Source organism: Grammomys surdaster, unplaced genomic scaffold (assembly GCF_004785775.1).
Source record: "Grammomys surdaster isolate TR1022 unplaced genomic scaffold, NIH_TR_1.0 264, whole genome shotgun sequence".
NCBI lineage: Eukaryota > Metazoa > Chordata > Mammalia > Rodentia > Muridae > Grammomys > Grammomys surdaster.
Window position 1 is genome coordinate 2,286,320 of NW_021604705.1, and position 25,223 is coordinate 2,311,542.

The following is a 25,223-nucleotide window of genomic DNA, read 5'->3' on the forward strand; positions in this document are numbered from 1 at the left end:
TCCCAGGCTGGTGGTTTAGACCCTGGGAGCTGTGGTTGGTTGGTATTGTTGCTCTCCTCATGGTGCAGTAAATCCTTTCAGCTCCTTCAGTCTTCACTCTAACTCCTCTATTGAGAACCCCATGATCAGTTCAATGGCTAGTTGTGAGCATCTGCCTCTGAATATGTCTGACTCTTGAAGGCCTCTGAGGAGATATCCATATCAGGCTCTTATCAGCATGCACTTCCTGTCTTCCATATTAGCATCTACCTTTGGTGATTGCACATGGGATAGATACTCAGGTGGAGTGGTCTTGAGACGGCCCCTCCTTCAGTTTCTGTCCCTCACTTTGTCTCCATATTTGCTCCCTTGAGTATTTTGTTGCTCCTTCTAAGAAGGACCGAATCACCCTCACTTGGTCTTCCTTCTTTATGGGCTTCATGTGGCCTGTGAGTTGCATCTTGGGCATTTCAAGGTTCTAGGCTAATATCCAATAATCAGTGAGTGAATACCATGTGTCTTCTTTTGTGATTGGCTTACCTCACTCAGGATGATAATTTCTAGTTCCATCCATTTACCTAGGAACCTCTCGAATTCATTGTTTTTAATAGCTGAGTAATACTCCATTGTGTAAATATACCACATTTTTTGAATCCATTCCTCAGTTGAAGGACATCTGGGTTCTTTCCAGCTCCTGGCTATTATAAATAAGGCTGCTATGAACATAGTTGAGCATATGTCCTTGTTATATGTTAGAGCATCTTCTGGGTATATGCCTAGGAGTGGTATAGCTGGATCCTCGGGTAATGCTATGTCCAATTTTCTGAGGAACCGCCAGACTGATTTCCAAAGTGGTTGCACCATCTTGCAGTCCCACCAACAATGGAGGAGTGTTCCTCTTTCTCCACACCCTCGCCAGCATCTACTATCACCTGAGTTTTTAATCTTAGCCATTCTGACTGGTGTGAGATGGAATCTCAGGGTTGTTTTGATTTGCATTTCCCTGACGACTAAGGATGCCGAGCATTTCTTTAGGTGCTTCTCGGCCATTCGAGTTTCTTCTGTTGAAAATTCTTTGTTAAGCTCTATACCCCATTTTTTAATAGGGTAATTTGGTTGCCTGGAGTCTAATTTCTTGAGTTCTTTGTATATATTGGATATTAGCCCTCTATCAGATGAAGGATTGGTAAAGATCTTTTCCCAATTTGTTGGTTGTCGTTTTGTCCTATTGACAGTGTCCTTTGCCTTACAGAAACTTTGCAATTTTATGAAGTCCCATTTGTCAATTCTCGATCTTAGAGCATATGCCATTGGAGTTCTGTTCAGGAACTTTTCCCCTGTGCCCAAGTATTCGAGGCTTTTCCCCACCTTCTCTTCTATTAGTTTCAGTGTATCTGGTTTTATGTGGAGGTCCTTTATCCACTTAGACTTGAGCTTTGTACAAGGGGATAAGAATGGATCAATTTTCATTCTTCTACATGTTGTCCTCCAGTTGAACCAGCACCATTTGTTGAAAATGCTGTCCTTTTTCCACTGGACAGTTTTAGCTCCTTTGTCAAAGATCAAGTGACCATAGGAGTGTGGGTTCATTTCTGGGTCTTCAGTTCTATTCCATTGATCTTCCTGCCTGTCTCTGTACCAATACCAGGGTAGTTTTTATCACTATTGCTCTGTAGTACAGCTTGAGGTCAGGGATGGTGATTCCTCCAGAAGTTCTTTTATTGTTGAGAATAGTTTTCGCTATCCTGGGTTTTTTGTTATTCCATATGAATTTGAGAATTTCCTTTCTAACTCTGTGAAGAATTGAGTTGGGATTTTAATGGGGATTGCATTGAATCTGTAGATTGCTTTTGGCAAGATGGCCATTTTTATTATATTAATCCTGCCAATCCATGAGCATGGGAGATCTTTCCATCTTCTGAGATCTTCTTCAATTTCTTTCTTCAGAGACTTGAAGTTCTTGTCATACAGGTCTTTCACTTGCTTGGTTAGATTCACACCAAGGTATTTTATATTATTTGCAACTATTGTGAAGGGTGTCATTTCCCTAATTTCTTTTTCAGTCTGTTTATCTTTCATGTAGAGGAAGGCGAAGGCTACTGATTTGTTTGAGTTGATTTTATAACCAGCCACTTTGCTGAAGTTGTTTATCAGGTTTAGGAGTTCTCTGGTGGAAGTTTGGGGGTCACTTAAGTATACTATCATATCATCTGCAAATAGCGATATTTTGACTTCTTCCTTTCCTATTTGTATCCCTTTGACTTCTTTTTGCTGTCTAATTGCTCTGGCTAAGACTTCCAGTACTATATTGAATAGGTAGGGGGAGAGTGGGCAACCTTGTCTAGTCCCTGATCTTAGTGGGATTGCTTCAAGTTTCTCTCCATTTAGCTTGATGTTGGCTACTGGTTTGCTGTAAATTGCTTTTACTATGTTTAGGTAGGGGCCTTGAATTCCTGATCTTTCCAAGACTTTTATCATGAAGGGATGTTGAATTTTGTCAAATGCTTTCTCAGCATCTAGTGAGATGATCATGTGGTTTTTTTCTTTGAGTTTGTTTATATAGTGGATTACATTGATGGATTTCCGAATATTGAACCATCCCAAAACAGGGTTTTTCTTTGTACTGTCCTAGAATTTTTTTTTCTTGACTGCTCTATAATTCACTCTGTAGACTAGGCTGGCTTTGAACTCAGAGATCTGCCTGTCTCTGGCTCAGAAGTGCTAGGCTTAAAGGCACACACAACCATTGCCCACAACAATTTCTAATTTATAATGAAGTTTCTTTTTGTAAAGTGAAGCAACTTTAGACCATTCCATTCTGTATTTTAGATCTTGACAAGAAGTTAATCTGGGTGACAAATGAGCATGCCTATTTGTCTACTCAAGCACTGGGGCTCTGACCAAGGTCAGCAGAGAACTTCCCACAGTCCACAGTCCCTACTTTCAATCTTCCTCTCCACTCTATTGTCCTGCAAACTGCAGACAGCTTTCCAGTAAACTACTGAAACCAAGAATTAACTACAGCTGCTTTGAAACTAGACAATCCCATTATTTACCTTAAAAATAATACCAAGTTATAGCAAGACCTATTCAAAGTGATTCACCTAAGGTTAGTGAAGAACATTTTTCTTTCTTTTTTGAATTTTTCCCATTTTATTCTGCTTTCATATATTACATCCTAGCTGAACTTTTCCCTCATCTCCCCTTTCCTGCCCCCCTTTCACTTCCCCTCAGAAAAGAGCAGACCTTCCGGGGACTTCAACCAAGTACAGCATAACAAGCTACAATAAGACCAGGTTCATATTCTCACGTCCAGGCTGGATGAGGCAGCACAGTAGGAGGAAGAGGGTCCCAAAGCCAGGCAAAAGAGTCAGAGAGCTCCTGCTACCACTATTAGGAATCCCACAAGAACACTCAGCCACACAATCATAACATAGGTACAGTGGGCCAAGGTCGGACCCATACAAGTTCCCTGATCTCTGTGAGCACAGTTGAGTCCTCATCAGTTGATTCTGTGGGTCATGAATCAACTTATCTGTGCCTAGCCTCAAAATGACTTTACCTTAAATTATCAAATAATTCCTATTTAATCATTAACTAATCCAGTTAGTCATTATTAAACCAGTAACTAAAGACAAATATGCAATGTAACTAAAGATAAATATGCAATGTAACTAAAGATAAATATGCAATATTTCACATTTTACTTAAAATTCTAATAGGTGTTGAAATTAGACCAATGGATAGTGGGAAGTCCGGCCCTAATGGATATTTCTACAATGCAACTACCCCATCTAAGGCTCAACCACAAGATGTGGCAGACAGATTCTAAGAGTCAGAGGACCAGAAGTCGGTGAGACTGTGTCTCCTACAAATAGCTGCCTGAAGAAGATCTGAACAGTAGTAGTATTAATGGACACAGTAACACAGAAAGGGAGAAGTCTCATGGAGTCTAACGTCTAGACAAAGAATCATAGGAAACTAAAGATTGTAGAGACAAGCCTCTCCCAGAGATGAGCCCCCTAACTGCTTATTGCAGAGAGGCACATTGGTTGCCAGAAGTCCAGATCAGTGCCTAGCCCAACTGTCATCAGAGATGTCTCATCCTATAGCTGATGGGACCAGATGCAGAGACCCACAAACCAAACATTCGGTAGGGAGACAGTCCAAATTAGATATCTCCATCAGTTTTCTCCTCTTGGAGCTCAGGGAACCCTACAGAAGACAGGGAAGAAGAATGGTAGGAGACAGAGTGCTCAAGAACACCACTAGAACACAGCTCACAGCATTAACTATGCAAGGCTCATAGAGGATCACAGAGCCCAGCACCACCATTGCAGAGAGGAAGCAATGTAGCCTAGTGCCTTCTCCTTTCGTCTGCCCAAGTGGTGTTCACACACCCCAGTGGCGAGGCAGAATGCAGACCCACAGTTATGTGGTGTTCTTGTGGGACTTCTAATGGTGGGAGTAGGGGTTGTCTCTGACCCTTTTGCCTGCTCTTGGGACCTTTTTTCCGCCTACTGGATTGCCTCATCTAGCCTTGATAAGAGGGTTTGTGCCTAGTCTAATTACATTATGTTATATTCAGCTGACATCCCTAGGAGGTCTGCTCTTCTCTAAAGAGAAAGAGAGAAGAGGTGGATCTGGGAGTGAGGGAGGGAACTGGAGGGAGGGCAAACTGTGGTTGAGATGTATTTAAAACAACAAAAAAAATTAATGGAAAAAACTGTAGCTCCTGAAATCATATATACACAAACAATAAAAATAGGACAAAGCCAGTAAGTCCTGTCTATAATGCCCGGCTATTCTGCTTTCTGTCTGTGACCTTTACTATTTTAATTGTCTTGGTGTTAGATGATAGAAAAGCTTATAAAGTACGAGCATTTTGTAGTTCTAGTAACACTGTAATTTAGTGATGCATGTAGTACACAAGCAAAATATAATTCAAATGACATATATTAAGAAATGTTAAACATAAAAGCAAGCTGAGTGGAAAAGGTCTCGAATCACCAAGATAAGATACTTAACCCATGTAGAAATTAGCATTATGTGTCTCTTCTGTCTCTTAATATCCCACTTTTGAGTTTTACATTGATGTATTTAAATGTTTTATTTTCTCCAGGTTGCCTTTTTCTTGTCAGAAGGAACAAAAGAAACTCCAGTATCCAGGTCTGATGCAGGCTTCATGACTATGGATGAAGGCCCTCAGCATTAAGAAGAAAATGCTCACACTTCTCTATAGCTGCAAAAATACACTACTGTGCATCTTAAATCTGAATAGCATTACGTAATAAAATGAGACTACTCATGTAGGAATTATCTCGTTCTCTTGCTCTTTGTCTTCTAAAATAGTTTTATGCAAAGGAATCTTGGAGACAGCTTAAAACAATCTGGAGGATACAGCTCTATTACTTCAAGGTAAATCTGAAACTTCTAAACCCAAAGAAACAGTCCAACTCTTTATCAATCAAAAACAGTCCACTTTTATCAATCGGTACATTTTAAAATGTTTATTTCATTTTATGTGTATGGATGTTTAGTTTGCATGTATGTCTCTGTACCACATCTGTACCTGATGCTTATGGAGGCCAGAAAAAGGCATCAGGTCACCTGGAATTGAAGTTATAGACAGCTGTGAGCCACCATGTAGGTGCTGGGAATTGAACCTGGGTACCCTGGAAGAGCGGCCAGTGCTCTTACTCACTGAGCCACCTATACAGCTTTGAACACAACTTTTTATTTGTTGCTTTATTGTTTTAGTTAAAATCTTTTTAAAGGTATTAGGAATAAGTGTAAAGTTCCTTTACAAAAACAAAAGGATCAATGATACAGTTTTATTTTTCTATACTAAAACTATAACACAGATGAATTATTTTTTTCAAACTAAAAAAAGGGATTCTTCATTTAAATTATCAAAGGTAAAATAAACTTACCAAGTTTAATTCTTTAATAAAAGATTTTTAGTAAAGTAAAACTAACTTTTATTTTATTTATATTTAATTTCCAAAGACAAAGGCTTGTTCTATAATGGCCCAGGATGGGTTTAGCCTCATGATGCTTCTCCTTTGCTTCTCAGTGCTGAGATTATAGGCTCATGCAATGGGTCGGTCCAGCTCATCAAAACTGATTTTATGGTGAAAATAGTTAGATGAGCTTCAAGTATTACTTAAGAAGAAATGTGTAATTACCTTGTTAATCTTTTAATTATAAAGGAATACCCGGCCATCTCTATTACTTTGGTCTTGCTATTTTCATCCAGTTGAACAGAAGCTAGGGTAATATGGAATGTGCTCTCAACTGACGAACAACAAGCCCTCAACATTATTAGAAGTAAGAGGAACCACGACTGGACATAGTTATTTTTATCAATATACAAACTCCTGGAAAATATTGTGGGTTTTATTTGTTTATTAATAGGATTTCTTTCTTTTGAAAGCCATTGCCTGCCAGGTGTGATGGTGTCCATCTTGTCTCAGCACTCTTGAGGCAGAGGCAGAAGTATCTCTATGAATTCTGGGATAGCCTGTTCTACATAGTGAGTTCCAAGATTCCAGGACAGCTAAGGCTTCACAGTGAGACTCTCTCTCAAAAGAAACAGACAAACAAACAGACAAAACCCCAAAAAACCAAAATCAAAATAAAAAAAAAAACCCAACTCCCCAACCAATAAACTAACAAACAAACAAACACCCCAAAAAACCAAAATCAAAATAAAAAACCAACCCCCCCAAACCAATAAACAAACAAACAAAAAAGCAAGTAAGTAAAATAAAAACTATTTGTGTTTATTTGGTTTTAGACTATCTCCTCTCTTATGTATCAACTACAAAGGGGAATAGCATCAGTTACAAAAGACAGAATATTTAAGAATAGTTGTTTAGCTCATTAAAATCTATATCAATAAAGTGCCAACAGACTTCACACGCTTTTGAGTGTTACACTCTGAAGGCATATTTAACTTATGTTATAGTTCAGTAAAAGAAATGGGTAAATTCAAAGCAAACACAAAGAAACGCAATTAAATATGATAAAAATTGCTTGGTTGTATTTCTAATTAGTATCAATCTAGGTGAGACAAACTGAGAAACTTCTCTAAGTTTAAAGTGACTAAAAACGGAATAAAATAAAAACACTCCTACATTGGATCTGGTGACAAGCAGAACTACACTGAGGGGCATTCTTAGAACAGTTAATGATACTGACATATGTGTGATGGAGAAAATTAAAGTATTCAACTAATCTGACCTTCTAAACTGATTTATGGACATTCATTATACATAAGAATATCTTTATTCTCCAGTAAACATCCCACACACAGAAGCACAAGGCACAAAGACATATGATAATGCATAAGACATCTAAGTGGTTAAAGATCTGCATGTGTGTGAGAAGAGGGAGGGGCTACAAGGTAAATGTTAAAATCTGATGAATCTTATAAAATAAGATGAAAATTCTGTGTACTAATCTTTGTATTTTTCCTAGAAGTCTAATAATATTTAAAAATCATCCTTTAAGAGTAGAAACTATTATGTAGATTTTTTTCTATAAACAATCAATGTAAGCTTAACAAGTGGTAGAATTAGTGTGAGTGCTTTGAACAGCAACGGTGAAGGAGCTCCTACCAGAATGCATTTCCATACACCACAGCTTCGTTCATCTAAAAACTGCTTGCTACACAAGTTTTTAAAAGGAGATTGCATTAAATTCTGCACAGTGAAATCCTGGCAGAGCCTGGTATTGGTTTCATTTATCAGGACTGAGCTTGAATGATAATGGTCTATGTAGAATCATTCTGCAGTCAATTGATAGCTAGTGCAACTACATAAATGTTTAGGGCTGGGAACAGGCCTCAGTAAGTTTGATGCCCAGCACTGTAAAAACAACATGAAAACTTAAAAAATAAACAAATGCATTTAGAATGTACATTGAATTGAATGCTGAGGATGATTTTAATTTTATCTCATGTTTTATAATTTTATCACAATGAAAACAGATTACTTTTCTAGTAAGGAACAGAATTAACTTTAAAAAAGTAAGAACCTCCAAGAGATGCTACTAGATTTCTTGGAATTTAAATCATACAACAAAGCACATTCCATGGTGGTGTTCATGCATTGTCAATGTTTTCATAAAAGTGTTTCACTTACAGCTGGTCTTGAAGCTCCACAATGATATATTCTAACTGTTCTTTCTCCAATTTGTGGGCCAGATCAGAATCTTCGATCCTCTGAAGTAGTATTTTATTCTGAGAGACGGATTCAGAAAGTTGGTTCTCACGAAGCCGTAAGAGTTCTTCAAGATAGCCCTGGAAATATAGTATCATGATATATATTATCTTTATGTCAACTGCAAAATTGTGATCTCTTAAGATCAATGCTGAGCTCCTTCTGCATTATTTTCATCTATTTCATAATGAAACATCTTAAGATATTAGTGATGAATGATCTTAACTGACTATAGAAGGTTAATGTGTTCTTTGCACTCTTTAACACTATGGCGGAGGGTGGGGCAAGAGACAGACAGGGACTGGTTATGTATTCCACTGGACCTGGAATTTTCACCTCCTGCCTATGTCTTCCTGTTCCAGAGTGAAAGGATTATTTATTGCACAAGACATAAATGAGGCTTTAGATTTAGACAAACACAGGATTTCTAAGGCCATGTATATCTAATTACAAGTATTAATACTCTCAAGTTACACTTTGTATATACAAGGAACCAACTCTAGATCCCACTCTTTAGAAGACATGGAAGGCAGAAGACACCTTCAAAGTAATTACTGCTTCTCTTCTCAATTGTCAGGCACTGTGTATTTGAAGCTCACAGGAGTTATCAAATAAGTTAATTCAACAGTGGGTACAAGGCAGGTTCCAAAATTAACTTTACTATTAACAAACTGGTATAAAACCCAAGAGTCTGAAAACACTATTTCATTTCTGGATATGCATGCCCATGCTTTTTTCTCCATTGAGATCTACTTCTTTCATCCAATATCTCCTGATAAATTCCAAGGTTAATTGTTTAACATCACCAGAGCCTTGCTCATTAATAAAGATTTATTTTGGAAACACAAGCAACTTCCTTCTCTGTACCAAAGACCAAAGTTGTTTTTTTTGTTGTTGTTGTTGTTGTTTTGCTACTTCTTTCTTACAGCCAGCTGTCAACTTTCCCATGTAAGGTGAAGTTACTATTGACTAGCAAAAGGAATGGTCAGTGTTGTAGTGTTGTCTGAGGCAAGATGTAGTGACCAGGTAATGAAAGAGTCATCTGTTTAAACTCTTTTCTCACTAAGGCCACAAAAGATTCATGACCAAAGTATAACTTTACAAGTGTCTTTGCCATAGCTTCACATCTGTAGGCATGCCCCAAGAAAGCTACTGCCGAATCAAGGACTCCTTTCTACATATTAGATAGGGGCCTCATGGACAGATGTTTCAAGATTAGCTCAAGGCAATGTGTAACCACTTTAGAAAATTGGATTAAAACAAGATGCAAAACAAAAGTGAGCAAAGAAAAGCTACTATTAAAATGCTCTTTTCTTTTACTATTGAGAAATCAATATATTCCTTTCCACAATGCCATTTTTATTTTTATTTTTTCTGTGTGTTTTGCCTACACAAATGCTTATGCACCATGTGCATCCCTGGTGCTTGTGAAGGCCAGAAGGGGGTTCCAGAATCCTTGGAACTGAAGTTTTAGAGGATTGTGGCCTGCCATAAGCGTGTTGGGAATTGAACCTGGAGGTACTCTGGAAGAGCAGGAAGTACTCTAACCACTGAGCCATCTCTATACCCCTCTTCTATTTTGTTAATATTCTGGAGTTTTCTGGAGTTCTGGTCCAGGGGCATCAAATTCTCCCTAAAATCACAAGTTTTGTGACATCTGGTACCTCTTTCAAGCTATTTAGATAAAGTCAAAGTCTCTGCCTTTTCTTGAAGTGTTTTGCTCTTCTAATTTTGAAAGGAAGGACTGCTTAGTAGGTAATTTGGCCACATACTCCTGTATCTTTGCAGCTTCAGTATTCGGCTGTGTACTCCTGTATCTTTGCAGTTTCCTTTTTGAGAATGCAGTGATTCTTCTTCACTCACAAGATCCATATCCTCACATTTAACTTTGGGGGGCAGGATGTTTCAGAAAACTGAAAAACTGTCTGCAAAACAGCTCCCCACTCACCGGGAGTTTACCAAAATGTCCCTCCATGATGCAAAGAAACTTCTCTGTACATTTTTAAATCTGGATGGGCCTAAAGTCTCGATGCCTTTTACTGCCTTGAAATAAGTTGTTCAACTTCACAATGCACACACACAGCTTCAAATAGGTAGTTTTGAAATGTGGTGCAGTCAAGAACTATACTTCCCAAGCCACAGGATCCACAGACATCTTGTCTTACTTTGCTGTTCTCACTTCTGCCACCTCAAGGCTAGAGTTTGAGTAAATAAAATTTGGCTTTCTTTCCTTCAAGCAAGCCTACACCTTTCCTTAAAGGAGTCAAATTCAAATATATGACCCTGAGAAGCCAGCTGCTTTTGAATGTTCTTAATGTTATTAACCACATACTGTTCTCTGCTAGAGTATTGTACCAGTAGCTGAGATTAGACTTGGGAGGTTCCTAAACCCTTGGTGAGGTTTTTCTCTTGTTTGTTTCTCTGTGTAGCCTTGGCTATCTTGGAATTGGCTCTGTAGAGCAGATTGTCCTGGAACTCAAGAGATCTGCCTGCCTTTGCCTTCTGAGTGCTGGAATTAAGTATGGACCATGCCTAGCTCATCTCAGTGGGTTTAATTGCCTTAGGAATTACCATGGAATAAGGAGGGACAGGACCCAGAAATCATAGAGCAAGAGCTACTTCTGGTAGTTTGAAGCTTCGGTCATACCCCATGGCCCTGATGCATTCTAGGACTTCTAGGTCCTTTATTTTTTAATCAAGTGTGTGTGTGTGTGTGTGTGTGTGTGTGTGTGTGTGTGTGTGTGTGAGTTTATATGTACAACTGTGCATGCAGGTTCCCTAAAGAGCCTAGAAGACATTAGACCCCCTGAATGAGTTACAGGTGGTTGTGTGCCGCTTGATGAGAGTGCTAGCACCGGAACTCTCACAGAGTAAGAGCAGCAGGCACTTTAAACGACTGAGACATCTTTCTAGCTCCTAAAGACAGTTTTAAAAATTATTTAATTTTTAAAAATTTATTTAAATGAATGAGCATTTTGACTACATGTATGTGAGTGTGCTCTATGAGCATGCCTGGTACCCATGGAGGCTAGAAGAGGGCTTCAGATCCATGGAACTGAAGTTACAGATGCTGTGAGTTACCATGTTGGTGACGGGAATTAAGCCTAGGCCCTCAGTGAGAGCAAGCAGCACTCTAACCACTGAGAAACATTTTGTTTTATTTCAGAAATTTTATATGTAATTTAAGGAAGAATGGAAATCAGCAGTGGGAGATAGGGGGTGCCAGAGACCCAGGATGGAGGAGGGTCCAGGGATTCTTTGGGGTGACTCTGGCTGAAACTTCTAGCAGTGAGGGATATGGAGCCTGAAGTAGTACTTACATCATAGTAAGTGCTATCTTGTTTGTGATATTAACAAACTGCTTTCTTTCTTTTCAGGATACCTAATTAATAGTGGATCATATTATTTGCCCCTGAAGACAGTTTCTACAATAAATTTCATATATTTAGTTCATAATAGAATCTCAATCATAGAAAATAATTTTATAAGCAAAACAAGTCTTTATATATATTTAATACAAACTATATATAAATATTTGAGGCATTAGTAATTAAACAATAAACAATCTATTATCTCAGTTAATTACCACTATAGTAGGAGCCAGTATACTGATCTTCTGTAATCTGCAGGAATGGCAGTATCTTGAGATATGTGTTTATCATTTCCATTTCTTCCTGTTTTTTCTTTTTTAAATCACAAATGTTGTCTTGAAATATGTCCCTGAGTTCTGTCTCTACTCTTTTGAAACTTGCTTTTTCATTTACATTGGTGAGTTTAGTCAAATAGTCCACTTGCTTTCAATACTATATATTATTTCATTGTATGAATATTATAATTTAATCCCTGTCTAGTCAATGGCCATTAGAATTATTTCAGAATTTTTTTGTTATTATTAATAATAATGCTATGAACACAGTTATATGTTTCCTGGCCCACACATCCAGAATTCCCAGGAGCATAACTTCTGAGGAATAAGCCCAGTACAGTCTCACAATTCTCAGATGTCTAATTGTTCTTACTACTGCTTTTACATTTTATACTAATCATATTTCTACCATGAATTATGCTTCTATGACTGCACAAATATTAAGGATATACTGATTTGCTTAAATCCCTTCTGTTTTGTCTAGTACTAGAAACAGTCACCGTACAGTAGAGAGCACTGCTGTTACCACAGTTGCTAGAGTGTGTTCCCAAACCACAGATCTGAGGATTTCATTAGTTCTGGGAAATGATTTTTAGAAGATTACTTAATTTTTCAAAAGAGTGTGAGGGTATCAGTTTTCCTAAGTGATATATAAAGAAATTCTTCATTTAAGTTTCCTAAGGCATGGCATTATAACAATTATTCTCTAATAATAATTATTGGCAAGGTCTTGGCTACTTTTTTGTTATGCTGCCTATGCTCTTCACCGAAAAAAACTGCTTATCTGTGTCTTAACTTTTTAGAGTAAATTATTCTGCTATGGATTTTTCCAATTTATTGAGTGTGGTAAATAATCACCATTCGGTTCTGCTAATCTCTATTGTTTTATTTTGTCTATATCAGTTATTCTATTCTTTCACTTCCTTTGAATTTTTTGTTCTCTGCTTACATTTTAGATAATTATCTTCCTTATTCCATTCTTTTCTAAGTCTTACAAATCCTGGATAATTGCCATTTATATCTGCTAATTCACATTGTTTTCAGTTACATTAAGTTCCAAAAATGAAGAAGGAAAAAAACATAAAAAAAATCATTAAGTACTCTTTAAAAGCATTCTTCTTAAACTGTTTGGTATATCTTTTACTTTGTTATCTTTGGAATCAATTACAAGAGAATTATGAAATTTTTAAGGGATCATGCCCTTTGCAGTAATATCTCCTGTTTGTATGTTAAATTTTGTTCATGAAACTCTGTTGAGATGGGTATTTTTCCACTTTTATTTTAGTTTTAGTATAGAATGTCTTCTGAAGACTCATTTATTGACGACATGGTTACTGATACAGCCCTGCTCAGGGAATTTTGGGTTATGAGGATTTAAACTTCATCAATGATTAGCTTACAAGCAAATCAGGTAAGAAAGGTCAGAAGGTGACTCCGCAGGTAAAGGTACATTTGCCCACATCTGGTCACTTAGATTCAATCCCTGGAACCCACAGAAGGAGAGAATCTACTCCCCAAACTGTCCTTTGACCTCCACATGCATGCTGTGGCACTTGCATTCTTGTGCATTTGTGTATGTGTGTGCATGTGTGTGACACCCACATATAAATAATAAAGCTTTTAAAATAAAAATGAAAACTTCCTTTCTTCTAAAATGAGATGGCAAACATTGCTGTCTCTGGGAGTGGTTTCTTTCCACATCTCTTAGTTATGTGCCCTTGAGGAAAGCGAAGTCTAGACCTTTCCACTTCTTTCCTTCTTCCACTTGGTTCCTGATAGGTGACATGGGCATTTGTTCCAAGTAAGATCTGGAGCTAGCACACAGCCGCTGCAGGTTTATTCTGGAGACTCTTGCTCTGCATTCTCCATGGGATGAATAGGAGTGCAGATGATGCTACAGGGCCTAGGATCCCTCGCACTATCTAGGGCAGCATGGGTCTGCCATTCATTGCCAATATCCAGGGCTCCTGGGCTTCAATATTCATCTCTTAAGCAGAATCAGGTAACAGTCTCAGAGGGGACTGTACCCAGCTGCATCCCTGTCATAGACAGGCTTCACTTTGAACAGAATCCTCAGTCACTTTACTTCACAGAATCTCCCAGTGGACTAGACTCCAACTCAAATCAGCATAATTGTGTTTATTGTCAGTTCCTGGAAACAGAGTTCAAGGCACTTTGATTCCCAGAGCAGCAAGCTCAGACAAGACTTTCTCAAAATAGCTTCCCAAATATATGCTGGAAAGTGCAGAGAAATTCTCCAGCGCCAAGCCACCCTGTTCAGGCTGGTCACTGTGTTCCCACTGCACTTCTGCACAGTGCCAGTGTCCACCTGTGCTCACTGGCTCTCTTCCTCTTTCACTTCGAACTTCTTATACAGTAATACTGGAAAATTATCCCACTATCAAAGTGCATGGTTTTCTCAAGTGATGTGCACGATGCTTAACTTCACTGTTTTCCTAGAGTCACATGTTGAGTAGCTTCTCTCCAAGGGTTTATTGTTGCTATTTATGGTGCTGGGGATCTAATCCAGTGCTTTGTGCGTACAATACAAATGTTCCACCATTAAGCTAGCTAGCCCTCCTCAGCCCTTTGGTTTTATTAAAATTGGGTCTTGCTATGTTAGGCTACATAGCAACTCTCAATTCTTCTGTCTTCTCCTAAGTGCTGGGATTATAGGTAAGTGCCACCACACCTAGCCATCTCAGCTATTCTGAGTCTTTTAGTGGGTCTCTCCTGGGTACCTCTAACCTGCTGCCTTATATCTCTATTTTTAAATAAGTTTCCAATTCAGAAGTAAAGGGGAAGTAGCAATGAGTACACAATTTTCATTAGTTGAAAGCTATCTAAATAAAACAACATAAAAAGATCTTTGCCATTCTAAAACAAGTGGCTTTGAGAACAGCTAAGTACCTTCTGCTCCAGGGTAAGCTGGTATTTCTGCCTTACTCTCTTGCACTTGTTGAACCAGCTGTTCTCATCCATGATGAGAGGGGGCCCCACGTTCTCCGGGGTGCTGCCCTCACTGTCACTGCTCCCAAACGTCCTGAGCTCCTCCTCGTCACTGCTGATGCTGTCAGAACTGGAAAGGTCAAAGGTAGAAAGAAGACAGTGAAATGGCAATTCCAATTTGATTCTTAAAATTCACACTTCTGTTTTCTAAGACCGGTGAACAAACTAAAAAATACTTAGTAGTAAGGACAGAATTATAACAATTCTGCTATGAAGACTTAACTGTTTTGACAAAATGGCAAGCTAGCATGGCCTGCTGCCTCACTGGTTACATCACTACTCTTAAGGTGAGATTTACAAATCGGAAGCATTAACATAAAATGTATGAGAATGCCCAAAGAAGAAACAAGTGTCTCTGAGATGAGACACTCTGGATAATTTGGGAATGGCTTTCTAGTAGGATTCTTCCATCCATCCATCCATCCATCCATCCATCCATCCATCCATCCATCCATCCATTCGCTCACTCGTTCGTTCATTCATTCACTTTACATCCCATTCCCCTGGGCAACCATAGCTTATCCATTCTCTACAAGCAGCTGATAGCTGTGGATACAACAAAGTCATCGAGGGAACTCTTAACTTTATCAGAGAGAAGGCAGCAAGCTGAGAAGAACCAGTCACTCCCCAGCAGTTTGTAGCATGACGAGGAGAAAACGAGAGAATGCCCATCATAATCTATACTTAAAAGTCGGCATGATCCTTGTATAAGAGAAGTGATCAAGGTAGCATGGGAAATGAGAGGTGAGACAGGAAGTAGTAAGGAAAATCCTGACCATGTGAGTCTGGGTGTGAAAGAGCAAAAAAGGAAAGTAAAAAGGATCAACATAAAAAGTAATGTCATCTCCCAGTATAAGGGAAATTTAAAAGACATTAAAAGAGAGTTCTTTAAACATCATAATATAAAATTTTGAAAATGTTAATGAGCTGATTTACTAATAGAATCATAATTACTAATAGATTCAGTAAGAAATAGAAAACTTGAACATTCATATGACTGTGAATGATATCAAATCAGTAAAAAAGTTCCCACAAACAGAGAAATAGTCTTCCCCAGAGAAGGCCATACCTATTGATTATCCAATAACAAATGGTCAGCCTTGAAAACACACATATGTGCAACATTATACAGGCTGAGTAGATTTTATTTAGGAATATCTATACATGTATATATACGTATATGTATGTTAGTAACAAATGAAAACAGAGCAAGGAGGTGGATATGGAAGGGTCTGGAGGGAGGAAAGGAAAGGGAGAAATGATACAATTATAATTGAAAAAGCAAAATAAATACAAATAATTTCTACAAACATGCTATATAAAGTTTTATAGGCTAAATTTTATCAAATATTCGAGATTTTTAAGAAGTTCAATAAAGCTTTAGATAAGAAACAAATTCTTTCATAATACCACCAATATAACTTTATTTCACACGGTAATATTATGAGAAAGGAAAAGTTAATTTCACTCAGGAATGCATAAAATAAAAAATGTACATAAGAACTAAATAAAATACACACACTAGAATAGAGTCAAGGTTTAAAGGATAGTACATTGGCTGGAGATGTAACTCTGTGGATGAGAACTTGTTTAATATTCATGAGGACCTAGGTTCAGTCAGCAGCAGCAGAAAACAACAGGAAAGGAACAGAGTAAACCCACTATGTTATAAACACTCCTCTAAGATGTTTGCTTCAGTGTGTAAGCTTGCTAGCTAATGGCAGTGAAGTGGGCACTGTAGTTGTAGCAATTGATACTCTCCAGGTATTAAAGAAGAAGAACATACAGAGGAAACTGCTACATCAAGCAATCTGAGCTCACAGTAAAAAAACCAAAGAGCTCATGACACCGACACCAGGATCATTTGAGCCCAGGAAGCAAGGCCAGCCTGAGCTACACAGTGAAATCCTGTCTGAGCTGAGCCTGGTGGCACATGGATGTCAAGGAAATCAAGGAACAGGAGCAGGGAGATGAAAGAGGAAGAAAAAGGGAGAAAAAGAAAAACAGAGAACAACAACAACAAAAAAACACTCATAAGAAACAACAATAACAGACTTCAGTGAAAACCATGTCAGAGGTCAGTATGAATAAGCTGAAACTACTTACTGAGACAGACTACTACAAAGCAAAACCAATTATATGCTGTACCTATAAAATGAATCTAAAACGTATTTTAAAGTATTTCTAAAAATAAGTGGTAATGCTGGTGCGATGTTTCAGTCATTTGATTTGAAACTATACCTTAGCCAAACATAATCTAGCTTCTTTCACCTATTTTATGACATTAAATTTATTGTCACCAATACCCTAAGTATTCTATTACATAGGAATCAGAGTTTTGTCTCTATCGTTTACAGCTTTTTCCTCAACAGCTAGAACAAGGCCTAGAACTTTGTAAGCTTTCAACTAATAGTGTTTATATCTGTTACCAACTAATGACCACTTTCCTATTCTCCTTGTTTCTATATATTTACATATGTATTCTATAGTATTTATTACTTCATAATCTTTTACAAGTCACTTTAAAAATATCACTTGTAGTTAGATCAACTGAAAGTCTAAGAACAAGATTTATCAATGAGCCATTTTCCTTGGATCATATGCATTAATTTGAAAATCAAACAATTTAAAAATACAATCAGACAAGGCTTCCAGTGGAGGGATTGGGACACCAACTCAGGAACAAAACCTTCAACTTAAAATTTGCCCTGCCTGAAAAACCTGTGAGGATAAAAGTGGAGCACAACTTGTGGGAAAATACAGAGTTTAAAAATACTACAGTCAGGCTGGTGAGATGTTCACCAGGAAAATGCACTGGCCACCAGTCTGATAACCTAAGTTCCATCTATAGGACTTTCACAATGGAAGAAGAGGACTAACAAAACATCCTCTGACTTCTATGCAAATGCCATGACCTAAGCAACTGTGTTTTCCTCTCCTGTCTCCAGAGAGAAACAAGATAAATAAAGAAATAATTAAGTAAGTATAATTTAAAAATCGAAACTACTAACAATAAGAAAGGAAAATGAGAAGTAGATCTCTCTTCAATACAGCAGTTCTATTAATAATCAGGAAGATAATTATGTAAGGATGTTAAAATTCAAATGCTTAATTTCCTAAGTATTCAGAAAATGATTATCCCTAAAAATAGACAAGTAAGGATGGTAGTAAGAAGTCTCTTTCAGGGAACGGGGAGGAGAAGAAACACAGTCCAACAGTGTCACATATACATCTTAACATTTTATCATTAATTCTCTTACAAAAATCACATCAAATACTGGTAGCAAATTCTTTAAATAAATATTCATCCAACAAAGGAGGAAAATGAGATTAAATAGTTCATTCAAGGTCATCCTAATAAGAAATGGTGTTATATAACATACTCTTGATAATATCTTATTCTCTTTCAAATGTTTTGATGACCAAAGCTGCAATGTCCATATGGGATGAATGTGTGGAAAATAAAACAAGTGGAACATGGGCAGGGCTGGAGGAGGAAAGGACATGAAACATATAATTATACTATGAAACGTAAAAATAAGTCAACAACTAAAAAAATTTAAGTGTTTTATAAGTTGATGGCAACTCTGGGATAGCCCGTAAGTTTTTTCTTTAAGGTAATTTTTAGTTTAAAAGATACTAAAGTTCTTCAAATAATTTAGTAGAAAATTATATTCAAGCCTTTCTAAATGAGGATCTGGAGAGATGGCTTAGTGGTTAAGAGCTCTGGCTGCTCTTCCAGAGACCCTGGTTTCCAGCACCAATATGGCAGTTCACAAGCATCTTTAACTCTAGTTCCAGGGTCTCTGATCCCCTCTTCTGCCCTAAGTAAGCAGCATGCACATGCATACATGCTGGTAATATACCCACACATGCAACAAAAATAAATAATACAAATAATTTCAATATAAATATTTTAAAGAACAAAATATTTTAGGAATTTATACTGACAAATTAATGGAATTTTAATATAAAAAGAGATTTTTCATTTAATAATATTTGTTATTTATAGTTATTAAAAAGAGGGTAGTAATTATTATTCAACTTCTTTATTAATTAAACTTTAAGTTTAATATAGACATATAACAAATCAAATGGACTATAAAATATCTAACCCAATAAGCTTTGATGAAATTTCTCCAAGTATTATCTCCTTCACATAAATATTTTTAATTTTATAAATAAACACTAAAAAATCTAGAAGCTCTATTATTAAATTCTCAAAGCATATCTATTGCACATTTATGCTAAGCACTGCTTTAAGCACTGAGGAAACAAGTGAAACAAAACCCCTTGTCTTTTGTCACTGCAGGAAAGTGGATGCATCAGGAGAGAATCAATTCTCTAGACTGATTAAGCCAGTCTCAAGAGAGAAATAGTGAAGTGTTTTCTCTCATTTGTGGTTATGGGAGCAAAAGTAAACCTGTCTACGGCAAGAAAGGAGACAAAAATGAGGGACAGGAGAGAGAAAGCAGAGAGCACAAATGTGTGTGGGCTGTATGCTTAATGTATAATATAAACCTGAATAACAAAAATTTAAAAATTCACTGGCTTTTTGGTAGTTTCTATTCCACTAGAGAGAAGCAAACAAGTAATATAAGCAACATTAAGCAGAAATGGCTAGTGTGAAAAGGAATTGAGGAAAGGTACATCGGGTGAGTGGGAAGATCAGTGAAGGCTTCCTGAGTCAGATGGTATTCAGCTAAGCAAGTAAGAGACTGTTCGAACATCACAGTGTTAATCCTCATTGCTAATGGGATTAACAACTGAAGTAACTGAAAGCAGCTCCATTTCTAGTTCCATTTCTAAGACTTATTTTTACTGATAGCAAATAAGTCACTACTACCCCCAAGTTTGCCTTTGACCTCTTTCTAATTGTCATTTGAAAGTGTTGTTGATGGCTTTTATAAAGGTCTTGGTTTTTCATAAAGAATAATCATATGATTGAGAAGGAAAGCTCTATGTTTGGTTTTTTTTTCTGATACACAGACTGTTGGTCTATTTTACTCTATCATCTAAGCCTAGAAAATGGTAAAAATAACCTAGAAACCTCTTTCCTGGGTAGAAGGGGAAAAGACTCAGACATCAATGGGCAGGCATGCCTAGAATGCTCAAGAAACAGTCCCACTCTGGAGCTCTGTGGGAAGTAGCAGCAACAGACCAGTTCACAGACTAGACACAGAGTTTTGCCTTTTACTTTGTGTTACATTGAAAGAAGTTAATAGATGTTTTCTAAAGAGGAGTAAAATATGACTCACAGCTCAAAAGAATACCCTGGTTGTTTTGTCAAGGATCAACTACAGTAGCCAAAGGGAGATAGCATGGAGGCCATTGCAAACGTCCAGATGCAGGCTAAGGTGGAGTTGCTAAGATCTGCTAATGATGTCATATGGATGACACCAGAGCTGAAGAATAGCTCTGAAGCAACTATAAATGATAGAATTTTTATTTTCAGAATGAAAGAGCTAAAGGAAGAAACGTCTTATAAAGGAAAAATTAGGGGTTCAATTTAATAGTAGCATAGTTGAGGCATTTATTCTACCTCCAAAAGTGTCCAGTTGGCAGCTAAATGGGCAAGTCTAGAGTTTCTGTGGTATCCTGTGAAAAGACACAACTACAGAGAGGTATAGCATATACAGCATGCAAAATCAAGAAACAGATGGGAAACTACTTATCAATAGAGGACGTGGTCCAGAAACAAGGCATGAAATAACAGTGAGTAGATGAGGGCCATCCACTAAAGAAAAGAGAGAAAGAACAGACATGGAGAAACTGCAGATCTGTGAGGAGACCGGCTCATCACCAAATCCTAGACACATGTGGTAAAACATATTACTGCTGATACTGACAGCAGTGATCTTTGGAGATGGGTATTAAGTCCTAAATAGATCAAGAGAAACTATGGCAAAAGGTTTGAAAACTGCTGTAATAAAGAAGGAGCTGGAGACCAGAAGTAAGAATCAGGAGTATTTTTTGATATTCAAGGATAAACATAACATCCTTATGTTTATACTGTTGTGATAGGTTGGGCTTGTTGAATTACTGCGACCTTGGAGCCTCATTTAAAAGGCTCTATACTGGGGAGGAAGGCATCCCAATCCCCCTTCTTAGTTACTTATTCGCATTCATAGTTCCTGGCTTATAACTCCCATAGTCCTTGTTTTTTCCCTAAGTGATTAGAACAATAAGGTTAATGTTATTTGGCCTTTTGTCCTTGGCTCCTGAAGCAGCTTTGGAACAGCTTCAGAGCAATAGAGATGAAAGGCTGGACTCTAATACTGGGGCACTGGAAATCTCAGGAAACAGAATCAAATATCTCTGTCGTCTCTGTCTGTCTCTCCTTCCTTCTCTTCCTCCCCTTATGTCCTGGACTCATTCACTTTCACTCTATTCATCTATTACAGATAGGAACAGATAAGGAACATCTCTTCCTAAGCAGGCAACAGAAGCTAGAGTTATATGGCAAACCCTCCGTTGCCTTTTCTATTAGAACTGGTCATCACTCTGACCCTGTCTGATAACATCCTATTTCAGATGAAGGCTTTCTCACCCCTGGGAGGAAGGAGTGAGAGGGAAAGTAGGCAGACAGCACAGGAATTCAGCTGAGGTATAGGACACATGCTGTTGTCTGCTTACATGCTGGTGAGAACTCCCTACATTTCTGGAACATCAGAATTGTTCTGGGTTGTGACTTCAGTAAGGGAGCTTGGTTTCCAGTTTGCCTTTGGAGCTGTGAAGTATGGAAGGATCTGGGAAAAGGATGATGAAGGAACAACTGCTGGGACACAGACAATAGAAGAGAAAGTATCAGATACAGTTCACAGGTCAAAGGCTGGTATTACACAGAAAACAATTTGTTAACCAGGCTGAGAGGAACAAGGGCGCAGAGAACTTGGGATGGCCGGGCGGTGTTGGCTCACGCCTTTAATCCCAGCACTTGGGAGGCAGAGACAGGCAGATTTCTGAGTTCGAGGCCAGCCTTGCCTACAGAGTGAGTTCCAGGACAGCCAGGGCTACACAGAGAAACCCTGTCTCGAAAAACCAAAAAAAAAAAGAACTTGGGATGTATAGTGTAGACAGGGATGTTTAATGACATTTGTAATCAGACATGACCTGACTCAGTAACTGCATTATGTGGAAATATTACTCATCAGGAAATAATAATATTTAAAAAACAATATGCTGAAATCATTTTAATTTAAAGTAAAGACTGAGGCCAGAGAGAAGGCTCAGTGGATAAATAACTGTACTTGCTGCAGAAGAAGAGAATTGACTCTGGCATGTTGTCCTCCATATACATTCTATGACACATATGCATAGCCACACACACATATGCATGGCACATGTTCACAGGTATGCACATATGTGCATGTATGTAATTTTTGAAAATAAGTGCAAAAAACCTAAAGCCATGTGTGGTGCCAAAGCCTGTTATCATACTTTTGTGAGGCCAAGGCAGGATGATTTTGGGCTTGAGGCCAACCCAGGTTACAGAGTAAGTTCTAGACTACCTTTATTAATAATGATACATTCTCTCTGTCTGTCTCTGTCTGTCTCTGTCTCTGTTTCTGTCTCTCTCTCTCTCTCTCTCTCTTTCCCTCTCAGAATAAAGAGATGGAGGGATTAAGAGTTGATGAGGAAAACAGAAAAGCTGATTTAAAGTACCATAAAAGAAAACCAATTATTACCTATTAAAAATTTTAGTGTAGAGTATATTTTTTTTTTAAAAAAAAGGTGTTTTCCCCCTGAACACCCACACTCCAGTGTCATCCCCTTCCCCACATCCTGCCTTTCTGTGTTTATAACCCCTGTGCGAATCAATTAATATTTGAGAAAAAATAAATAAATTATTTAAAAAAAAGAAAAGAAAATACATTACTTAAAAATAAAAAAAATAAAATAATAGAAAAGGTGTTTTTTTCTTGTTCCCGTATATAGTCCAGGATGACCCTGATTTGCCTCACTTTTAATACTTATATGGAAAGAGTGAGAAGTAGGCATTCTTTTTTTTTTTTTTAAGCAGGCATCCTTATATACTGACATTTCAGTATACCTGATATACTGAAATTAAATGGTCTCTCTGAATGGAAAATTTAAAGTATACTTGGAAAAAAATTTAATAATCCATATGCTAATTATCTGAGAAATTTCCTTGTTGTTTCTATGCATGGTTTTGTGCACTGTGTATTCAGATACTGATATCTGTGTCCAGAGATTTGGTTGCAGTCTGGACACTGGTATTGTCAAGTATCTCCTGTCTCACTGTTGTGTAAAAATTGTTCCCCATCACCTATGAGCTGATCAGCCTATAGGTGGAAGGGAGTTAAGGTCAGACTTCTGACTCCAATAAAAGGGGCCCAGATGGAGAGAAGAGAGAGGTCACCATGAGGGAGTAGCCATGGGGCAGTCACCATCAGAACAGGAATGAAGAAGGTGGCCAGGGAGAGACCAAGATGGCAGGTAATGCCATGTGGCTGGGAAGTAGGCCAAACCAGCCTAGTTAGAATAGCTGAGAATTAGCCCAGCTTAGTGTCTGAAGCTTCTCATAAATATACCAGCTCTCTGTGTCATTATTCAAAGCAAAGGAGGGTGTAGAAAAGCCCGTGAACTTTTATGCTTTGCTAGGAATTATTTTCATGTAAGAGAAAATCCTGTTTCCTTATAAAATGTTAAAAAAATTTATAAACTTGTTCGCTACAAAACTGCAAGCAGTAATTAACAAATGAACATAATCTAAAAGTTTAACAGGCAAGCACGACTATTAAAATGTTTGCAACGTAGTAAATGTTGCTATAGAAGGAAAGTTCAGGATGTGTGAAATTGTTCTCATGGTTTTAAAAAGGAGAAAATAGTGGGCGTGTATATTATTTGTATCTCTATTAAGGAAAATATGTCTGTGCCTAGAAAAACTGGCAATGCTTCTAACAGCTGTTTCCTGAGAGTAATTAGTGACAAAATCATTCTTTCTACCTTTCTGTATTTTAATATTCCTCACTGACTATGTCTTACTCTCTAATTAACCTAAAGGCAGCACTGTGGAGGAGAGATTCTCACAGTATGCACATACACCCCAGTGTTGGGCTCTCGCTATGAAGCTGGCAGAACTGCCTCTGGAGGAGGCAGGCCCCTCCGGAGGGTGCACAGCTGTGGGAGGAGGTTCCCGAGAGTGGAAGATTGTACCACTCCCTGTACCCTGCTTCTTCTGTGCCTTTTAGTGAGAAGTGGCTCTGTCCTGATGAGGTTCTGGCCAAGAGCATGACACCAAAGGACCACATGCTGGATCTTCTAAAACTGACAGCCACATACATCTTTCCTCCTGTTTAAGTCAGAAAAATGTGGTTTTCCTTGACTTGCTATAGAGTTCAGGCTGGCCCTGGATTTGAGCTCACCCTCCCTCAGTCAGCCCGTTGCTGGGATCACTAAGCGTGGAGCACTACACTTAGGGAGGAAAGCGGTTAACGTTATAGCAAAGAGCAGTTTACACGAGATATTTAGCCATAAAAACAAGAAAGTAACTAATGTAGATGCCCTTTAAAAATTAAGATGCTTGGGCTAAATTTGGGGATTCTCCTACAGTGAAGAGGTACTGGTAACACAAGGCTTAAGAGAGTAGGGGATAACATCTGAAATGTAAATATAATATCCAATTAAAAAAATAAATAAATAAGAGTAGTGGCACCCATTTCCATAAGAAGGAAGAGAGGAGTCAGATAGAAGGTGCCAGGCAGTAGCACTGTCAAGGGGCATCTCTCTGCAGGAAAAAGGTAGTGCAGCCATGTCTGGGACATTTAAAAAAAGATTGCCACTTAAGTGAGCAATGTAATGACCAGAAACTCTCTATGAATTGCACTTTCAGTAAACTCAGAGCAAATGTCACAGAACCATATACTAAAACCAGGCCAATAAAACACTTCTAGTTTTTTGTTGAGGGGAAGAAACTGAGTAAGAACTCAGCGAGGGAAAAACCTGATTGGATCCAGAGTCTTCGGGGGAATACAGACGCAGATTCCAAGCAGCAACAATCACAACAAAACCCATGAACCCAAGATTACCTTCCATGACCCAGCCCTACAAAGGACAGTTCTGAGGTGGGGCGGGCATTCTCAACTGTGCTCATAACACACCACCCAGAGGTGTGACCAGCATTTGTGAACTGACCTGTGAAGAAACCGTTCATCATTTGCCAGAGTCAGAAATTCAATCTTTAGAAGAGAGGGGTGTGACAGGCAGCTGGGAGCCCAGCAAGGAAAACTGAGAGATGTGAAACTAAAAGCAGTGGATAGGCTACACTATATCATATGTTACACCTCCATCAGTGGACAGGATATACTACAGCCCCATGCTACACCCCAATCAGTGGACAG

The 25,223-nt window shown here is 38.1% G+C and overlaps 1 protein-coding gene across 2 annotated transcripts in view; it reads right to left on the bottom strand.

Annotated features, from left to right (window-relative positions):
- The window catches only part of Rundc3b (RUN domain containing 3B), a 115,222-nt gene that overhangs the window by 17,943 nt on the left and 72,056 nt on the right, over positions 1–25,223 (bottom strand). For both annotated transcript variants that reach the window (XM_028776063.1, XM_028776062.1), the window contains exons 7-8: positions 14,761–14,929; positions 8,127–8,284 (exon numbers count right to left, since the gene is read on the bottom strand). In XM_028776063.1, coding sequence (XP_028631896.1) covers positions 8,127–8,284; positions 14,761–14,929 — 327 coding nt within the window. The remainder of the gene's footprint in view (positions 1–8,126; positions 8,285–14,760; positions 14,930–25,223) is intronic.